The following is a 9,406-nucleotide window of genomic DNA, read 5'->3' on the forward strand; positions in this document are numbered from 1 at the left end:
GACGGTTCAATAAGACTTTGCATTGACTACCGGCAACTGAACAAAGCTACGGTAAAGAACAAATATCCTTGCCTCGTATAAATGATTTGTTTGATCAGTTGCAGGGTTCTTCTGTATATTCCAAGATCGATCTGAGATCTGGATATCATCAGCTGAGAGTCAGGGATTCTGATATCTCGAAGACATCATTCAGAACCAGGTATGGACATTATGAGTTTATTGTCATGCCATTTGGTTTGATGAATGCACCGGCTGTATTCATGGGTCTGATCAACCGTGTATTTCAGAAATATCTTGATGATTTCGTTATTATATTCATTGATGACATTCTGATTTATTCGAAGAATATGATTGAGCATGCTGAGCATTTAAGAACTGTGTTGAAAATTCTGAGGACTGAGAAACTGTATGCTAAACTGTCGAAATGCGAGTTTTGGTTGAGACAACTTGTATTTCTGGGGCATATTATATCCGAAGACGGTATATCAGTTGATCCCAGTAAGGTTGAGGCAGTGATTTCTTGGCCGAGACCGACATCAATACCCGAGATTCGCAGTTTTATGGGTTTGGCAGGATACTACCGTCGATTTATAAAAGATTTTTCTAGCATGCGATTACTCAGCTGACTCAGAAGAATACTCCATTTGTTTGGTCTGAAGAATGTGAGACCAGCTTTCTTGAATTGAAGAAAAGACTGACCAGTGCACCGATACTGACTATTCCCTCAGGTACTGGTGATTTTGTGGTTTATTGCGATGCATCTCACCGAGGATTGGGTTGTATTCTGATGCAGCGAGGACATGTTATTGCTTATGCCTCGAGACAGCTGAAGGTACACGAGACTCGCTACCCAATTCATGATCTTGAATTGGCTGCCATTGTATTTGCTTTGAAGATATGGCGACACTACCTATATGGTAAGAAGTTCGGAATCTATTCTGATAATAAAAGCTTGAAATATTTGTTTTCACAGTCTGAATTGAATATGGGACAAAGAAGATGGCTTGATTTATTGAAAGACTTTTATTGTGAAATCAAATACTACCCAGAAAAATCGAATGCAGCAGCTGATGCACTGAGTCGAAAGGTATGTTCTTTGTCCTTATCGACTATTGGTGTTTCAAATTTGATTGAAGATTGTTGTCATTCTGGATTAGTATTTGAGGCCGATTGTCAACCTTTGAGATTATATGCTATTCAAGCTGAGCCAGAACTGATTGTTAGAATCAAAGAAGCACAGAAAATGGATCAGGAAGAGGATGAGAGATTACAATTAGCGTGGAGATCCGGACTTAGAGTAGATTGACTTTCAGTACCTGATGTAGTGACTGAACTTTAGTTTGCGATGAATAAATGTTGTACAAGACTTGTACTTTTGTATTGACATATATATATCAGATCGAATACATTACGTTTCCGCGCTTGCATTCTAAAGAAAAAAAATTTATGAACCACATTACTTAATCGTTAAATTGATTCTTAATAATGATTAAGAAGACGAATTAAGTTCGGGTCCCCACAAATGACGTGTCATGCTCTAATTTGAAATTTATATATTGTAATTTAATTTGATTATATTTAAATTAGGATTATAATATAATTATGAAAAGAGAGATCGAACTGTAATTTTGAAATAATTTTATTTTTTATAAAAACAACAACAGGCCATGACAATAAGTATTTTAACTATATTATACCAAAACTTAATAAATAGTAAGATATGTGGATCCTCCTAAATTTAGGTAAAGATGGATGTACCACCACTGTTTTTTTGTTTTTTAATTGAAAATGGATCGTCCGAATTTTAGTTTCAAGTAAAAATAAGAGTAATATGGATAATGAATATTTTGACACTAATGATTTGTTTAAAAGACCAAGTTATTTATTTGGATATCTTACGTACGTAGTGGTTAAATTTTAAAAGTTTTATTTTTAAAATAAATTTTTATTTTAGTTTCAAAGTGAACTAAAACCAGCGTTGAATGAGAACTGAATAATTAATTAATATGTCTCTTATGAAATGGTCTTACGAATTTTTATTTGTTTGACGGGTCAATCATGCCTATATTTACAATAATAAGTAATATCTTTTGCATAAAAATAATATTTTTTGATAAATGACTCAAAGAAGAAACGAGTCTAAAAAATAGCATTCAAAAATTTGATCTCGGCTCCATCACCTGATTTAGGTTGTGCTGAATATTATTTGAATTCGAAAATATAAATAAGTACGACATGCTTTCGAAATTTTTTTTTTTAATATCTTTCATCCCTCACTTTAGACAAAATAAAAATGGCTTATCTGTTTAATGTCATCTGAGCGATCGACCCTTTGAAAATTTATTGGACGCTGAAAATTCGATTAGTTTGTTATTCCTATCTACCTGCACATAAAAACAATTGAAATTTTAGCTTGCACCATCTTTTTTTTTTTTTTTTTTTGAAAATAGCTTGCACCATCTTTAATGGTTAAAGGGCTGTATAATTTTTTCTCACAAATCTATCTGATTATTGTTATGAAGTACAAATATTTACTCTTTCTATATTTTTAGGGTTTTGAGTCATTGTGAGTTTTATGATGCTATCCAGAGTCATGATTCATAAGTGTCTTAAAAATTTGATATGTGTTATTGATAACAAAATATTCAACGACAAACGTTGTATTTAAAAAAATTGAAATTCATAAATTAATTTTTTTATATTAATTATACATTGTATAATATATTTAATTTATTTGTATTTTAATTATTTATTCAAATGTTCATACTTACTAATTTTCGTCATTAATTACATAAAACAATGTGCGTGCGTCGTACGTGTGAAATACTAGTTTATAATAATTAATAATATTTTTTTCAAATAAAATACTATTTTTCATAAATAACTCGAATAAAATATTCGTCTAAAAAATTTGTGATAATTAAATGAATGAAGCAAGTAAAAATGAGGTGGGGTTTATTCCCAAGGGGTGTGACACAATAATTTTTTATTTTTATTTTTGTATTGGCTAATTGGGTTAAACTATTGGCATGGATTTATTTTAGTTTGAAGTTCCTTAGTCTTCCCTAAAATTTTATATTAAATTTTTAAAGCTACATTTTATTGTAACTAGTATTTCACCCGTACGATGCACGGACATTTATTTTTTCTAATTAATGATTAAAATTAGTAAGTATGATAATCTGTTTCACTTTCTACATAAAATGACGGTTTAACAAACTGAAATGTCTATTGTTTTCATATACATATAGATCTTAACAATAAAAAATGAATAAAAGAGCCATTTTTGTATTTCGGCTGAAAAATAATATCACATTTGTGATCTGACTGTTGTGCGTGATGAAACGATTACATATGTATTTATAGATTAAAAAAAACATCGATTTTAAATGAAACGATTTCAAACGGAGCAAAAATTTTGGGACATGTGTCAAAATTCAGAATTCAAATGTAAATTTAGATTTGTATTTCGTTTTTAATTCCAACATGTATGAGGTTTATAATTCCCAGAAGGGAATTGAATTTGTATTGGTAAATTGAAATGTAATTTAATTTTGTTTGTTATTCCAAGAATATATTCAATTTTCAAGGATTATACATACACATACATTAATATGTAGTTTTAATAATGAATTAAATAACTTTAGTCATTTATTATAATAACATGTTTCGATTATTTCCTTTTATAGAATGTTTATTTAGGCGAAAAATTACTAAAAATAGTAGACAACTCTGCTTTTATAAATATATATATAGATTTTTGTGCTCTCTTATTTGAATTTTTAAGAAGACAATTCAAGATATACTATATACATATGGTTTTGGAAGAAAACTACAACATATTAATTATTTCAAATTAAGGTAATTTCGAAATAATATGTATTTGAGATAAAAAAAATTATGATTATTAAATGGTAAATTAATGTTGGAAAACTTTGTTGTACTGATAACTTTTAACACTCAACCAATTTTATTTTTAGAAAAATTAAATAAACTAATTAAATATTATATTTCTTTTTTAGTAAGTAATTTGGGCAGAAATTACTTAAAATAGAAAAATTTATTTTTGAATGGTTTACTTAATGAGTGATACTGAACATTGCAATCATTTGTATTTTAAATTTATTTATATTGTTTTTAACTAAACTGATTGATATAATCAATACAAAATTTTAATATAATTTATTTTTCAATAGAGTTTAGTTTTAATTTGAATAAAAAAAATTAAAAAACATATAATATATAAATTACATTTGAATTAATATAAAATTAATTAAATTCAAAATTGAATTAAATGAATTGATATAATCAATGCAAACAATAATTGAAGTGATTATTTATTGTAGTACACATATATCAATAATCATAATAAATCTTTTCTTTTTTAGAAATGACATTTTGGAGGGAAATTACTATTTTTGGCAAAAACTCTGTTTTTATATATATAGATTTACAAATTATGTAAGAAAATTACAATGTTTGGACTGATAAATGGTACTAACTGTTCGATTTTAAATTTTTTGTCTGATTTAAGAAAACCAACAAAATCGGGGCATTCCGAGAATCGAACTCGGGACCTCTCGCACCCAAAGCGAGAATCATACCACTAGACCAAATGCCCTTTTCTACTGAGGAAAAGCCTGAATACATATATTTCTTTTATAAAGTTATTTTACAAAACTTTCTCCGTCAGGTTTTATTCACACACAATGCTAGATTATATTTCTTAAAAATTGGACTTAATAAAAATTATCTTACTCATAATTATAACAGTACTCAATAAAGATAAAAACTCACTACGATTAACCGGAAAAATGTCAAAAATAAATTTTCTCGATATCATAGATCTAATCGGAGTATTAAAGATCTCGAAGATAATCGAATCTATTGGAACACATTAATTGATAAAGCTATCAATCATTTATGTGTGCACGCGCGCACGCGCGCACACACACACACACACATATATAAAGCCTCTTCAGTATCATAGACTGATGTTAAACTATTCAGCATTGTAAGCTAATGAGAGAAGCAACATGTAAGCCGATGCAGAGGCCATTCAATTAGGGGTGAGCATTCGATCGGTTCTGTTACCGACCAAATCGAATATGTCATAACCAAACCGAAACGAAATATTTATCCATAACTGAACCAACCGAATTAATTTTCATAATCGATGAAAACCGAACCGAATTACCGACCGAATTAACCGATTAACTTTACAAAAAATTTTTAATTTAATTTTAATTATGTATGTAATTTTTTCTTGAACAATACAATCTAGAAAAATTCATAAAAATATAAAATCACACACATCACAAATTTATAAGTTTTGTTTGAATACAATTAATACATGTTTTTTTTTTATAAAATAACATAACATGGACGGACATCATATCGACCGATGACTAAAGATGGGTGGGCGGCGGATGAAGTCAATAGTGGATAATAGAGAAGTGAGAACGAGAAAATCAAGGTGTTTAGAATTAGATTAGAATTAAGGTTGATTTTAAAATTAAAAATTTAAATTTATATAAAAATTGATAAATAATAAAAATTTATTAAATAATAGCATTTATTATATCGGTTAATTCGGTTAATCGATTTCAAAATTTTGAAAACCTTAACCGAACCGAAGTAATCGATATAATCAATTTTTTTTAATTTAAAAATAAAATTTCCGAAATAACCAAACTGAATTTCTAAATTGGCTATGTTCGATCGATTAATTCGATTTAACCGAAATTTTACGTAAAAGAGATTTTTTTATTGAAATATTTTCTACATTCATTTTGAGGATATTAACTAATTAATTAATTAATATTCAATGTAGTATAGAAATAATTGCGAATATCACATCAACTGGTGGTAGTAATACTATTTTTTTTATGAACAAAAGAAAAGAAAAAAAGTCAATTGTGTACCCAAAAAAAAAAAAAACAAACAGACATTGAGTTCACGTGAAAACTCGCAACTTGCCATGTGAAAATTCTTGGGGCTTTCATGCAAGGGTTACTCGTCCACATTATGTTTGTTTTATTTTGTGAAATTAAGGATTTAACTATTATTGATTTATATATTATAAATTTAACTTAAAATTTGTAATAATCACAAATTTTTCGTGGAACATATGCCCAATTCTTTGGAATATTCCCCGTCACAATGCATGTCCCATTATAATTTTATAAATTCCAAATTTTATTCGAAAGAAATTAAAATTGAAGCCACCCATTCCATATCCACTCCAACGGCTTCGTCGATGCTGCCTCTAAGGGCACTGCCCTTACCCATTTATTAGCTGCCAAGTGGCACTTAATTTCAAACTTTTTAAATAAATAAAAATTTATGAAAACTTAAGTGTTATCTCAAAAAACGGTTCACTAACCATGGTTCACTTTTTAAAAATGAGAACTCGTCAAATTCGAGACTCCTTTTTCCACCTTTATTTTTAAGTTTTTTTCCCAATCTTTTTTTTTGTTAATATTAATATATAAATAACAAGAAAATAAAATAAGGCAAAATAATTATGACGAAAAGCCGGTTAGTGAACCGGCTTTTTGAGATAACATATGAGTTTTGATAAATTTTTATTTATTTAAAAAGCTTGAAATTAATTGCCACTTGGCAGCTAATAAATGGTTAAGGGCAGTACCCGTAGAGGCAACATCTATATTACCCACCCGAACTTCAAATTCCTCTGGAAACTAATGAGTAGTGAGCAATCAAAGTAACAAAATAATGGAAAATTTTGTAAGTTAAAAGAGAGATAAAATTAAAAGAACGTATTTTGAACGTCATCCTAGACTAACACATTTGAAATATATCAACATTATTATTGAAAATCGCTTTTGACTTTCAACATAATTTGAATTTAACATATCCAAACAAGTCAAATGAATTGAAACCTGTATTTGGATTAAGCTATCCAAACCATAGATTTTAAATCAATGCTCTCAAATACATTGTAGTTTGATAGAAATTATGAAATTATTCCTGATGATACAATATTTTGACAAAAACTTGTGAGACGATCTCACGAATATTATTTTGTGAGACATATATCTTATTTAAGTCATCCATAAAAATGTATTATTTTTTATTCTAAGAGTATTACTTTTTATTGTGAATATCGATAAAATTGACTCATTTCACAAATAAAGATTCGTGAAACCATTTCACAAAAAAACTACTACAATATTTTTCTTTCGATCCAGTTTTCAATAAGTTCCTTGTAACCTGTAAAATTTATTTTTGTCCTCATTTCTGTTTTGCAAAATTGAACTTGGAGGAGTGTATGGAGAGATAAATAGCATGAAAACACATTGAGCTGATGTACTATATACTCAAAAGCCAAAACCAGTGAAGAAATTTAGCAAAAAAATGCATAATAAAAGGAGAGTGGAATTTCAAGAAACCAGTCCAATATTATTTTCAAAGGGCAATCTCAGACACAAATGACAAGCATTAGCAACCCTTAAATGAAAGATTAATGGGGAAGAGATATCCATTTTCCAATGTTCCTTCTTTTCTTCATCAGAAGCACGCGTCCAGCAGACAACAGCAGCACAGAGCAGCCAAACTGCACCAATAATAATTCAATTTATTCACATTTCCATAGCGTCGCAAACACAGATATATTATTATGACGAAAAATGAACAGAAGTCCAGACTCGCGTGGAATTACCAAAACCATTAATTTTGTGAGTATGCTCCTAAAAAAAGTGAGGAAATCAAGATATTTAACCTTTATTTTCCAAAAATTTCGATACACAAACTTCTCATTTCACCAACATTATCCTACTAAGTTCTAAACATTATCCTATGCATAGTACTATATAAAAAAAAAACCAAATACTTGTGTGAGACTGGGTCGTATTTGTGAGATGAATAACTTATTTGTATCATCCATGAAAAAGTATTATTTTTTATGTTAAGAGTATTACTTTTTATTGTGAATATCGATAGAATTTACTCGGATCCACGGTCTCGCATGAGACTCACTCGAAAAAAATCAAAGAAAGTTATGCATGAAAAATATATTTCACCAAAGTAATATATTTAATTAATCCTCATATAAATATTTGTAGTTAAAATTTGGAGATTGGATTTCAAACTGTAAATCGTATGAACTAAAATTTAATTTTATAATTTTTTTTAGAATAATAGATAGACTCAGCAAATCATAAATTAAAAAATAGGGCAATATGATATCCACATATCCAATTATAATAATTTATATATTATAATCCCTGAAAAAGCGAGCCTATTGTCATCGGAGCCTTTGACAGCCTGGAAGAGACGCGGTGGTCAAATCATCGAAAAACCCAAAAAACTATAGAAAATAACCTAAAAAAAAAATCACCCAGATCTGAACACAAGGCAAATCCGCCAGTCAATTGAACGCTAACAAAAAAATTAAATTAAGAAAATCTAAACAAAATTGACACGATCGGATCCGTTTACGTACCATCCTTCCATGAACCCGGCACTGCCGGATTGCTTCTGAGGAGGAGGCGCACCGTACTGAGGTGCGTACTGTGGCGGATACCCCTGGGGCGGGTAGCCCTGCTGGGGTGGATAGCCTTGCGGAGGGTAACCCGCCGGCGGATACGCATCCTTCGGATACCCCTCCGGCGGATATCCTGTAAATAAAAAACCCCCTTAAGAAAATCAAGTAAAAATTCTTCCATCCAACAGGAAAAAGACAGAAAAATCGAAGAACGGATCATCTTTTCCCTAACCTTGTGGGGGAGGAACACCGACCGGGGGTTGATTCTGGTTGTAGTAACTCATGACCTCGGCTTAATTTCTCCCTCCGTCAAAGGATTGCTCCTTCCTCGGGCTCAGCGGGGTTCGAAAGTGAGAGCAGAGAGAATTAATAGAGAGACGTATTGAAGGGCTTGTGGGAACTATTTTGTTTTGTATAATGAAGGTTGGAGTGGGTCCCGTACACTTTTGGTTGAGTGGATTAAATAAGGATAGATTAATAGTCAAATATTTATCGTTAAAATTTTAAGTTATTTTAATAATTATTTTGACCTGTTTAAGATCCAATTTTATGGATAACTATTTGATTAATAAAATTGGATCTTAAACCAGGTCAAAATGATTATTAAAACATCTTAAAATTTTAACGATAAATATTTAACTATTAATCTATCCTTATTTAATCCACTCAATCAAACACACCCTACGCGTAGTGTATTTACTTTAATTCCAACTAAGAATTTGCAAAATCCAGTCATCTTTCCCAGGTACACATGATGATGCATTTATACATAAATAATATGATAACAATTTGTATGAGACGATATCATAAGTCGTATTTTGCGAGACGAATATTTTATTTAAGTCATTCATGAAAAAATATTACTTTTTATGTTAAGAGTATTATTTTTTATTGTGA

General features: G+C 29.7%; 1 protein-coding gene and 1 non-coding gene across 2 annotated transcripts; both read right to left on the bottom strand.

Annotated features, from left to right (window-relative positions):
• Window positions 1–4,549: 4,549 nt before the first annotated feature.
• Window positions 4,550–4,621, bottom strand: TRNAP-UGG (transfer RNA proline (anticodon UGG)). Its single transcript has one exon. It is a non-coding gene; the product is annotated as a tRNA-Pro (tRNA).
• A 2,764-nt stretch (window positions 4,622–7,385) lies between these two features.
• On the bottom strand, window positions 7,386–8,948 carry LOC140809256 (protein CYSTEINE-RICH TRANSMEMBRANE MODULE 13-like). The gene is made up of 3 exons (XM_073166814.1): window positions 8,742–8,948; window positions 8,468–8,642; window positions 7,386–7,579 (listed from the first exon to the last, which is right to left on the bottom strand). The coding sequence occupies exons 1-3, from the start codon at window positions 8,791–8,793 to the stop codon at window positions 7,534–7,536; spliced, it is 273 nt and encodes a 90-aa protein (XP_073022915.1). The 5' UTR covers window positions 8,794–8,948; the 3' UTR covers window positions 7,386–7,533.
• Between the last annotated feature and the right edge of the window lie 458 nt (window positions 8,949–9,406).

Source organism: Primulina eburnea, chromosome 13, assembly GCF_022965805.1.
Source record: "Primulina eburnea isolate SZY01 chromosome 13, ASM2296580v1, whole genome shotgun sequence".
NCBI lineage: Eukaryota > Viridiplantae > Streptophyta > Magnoliopsida > Lamiales > Gesneriaceae > Primulina > Primulina eburnea.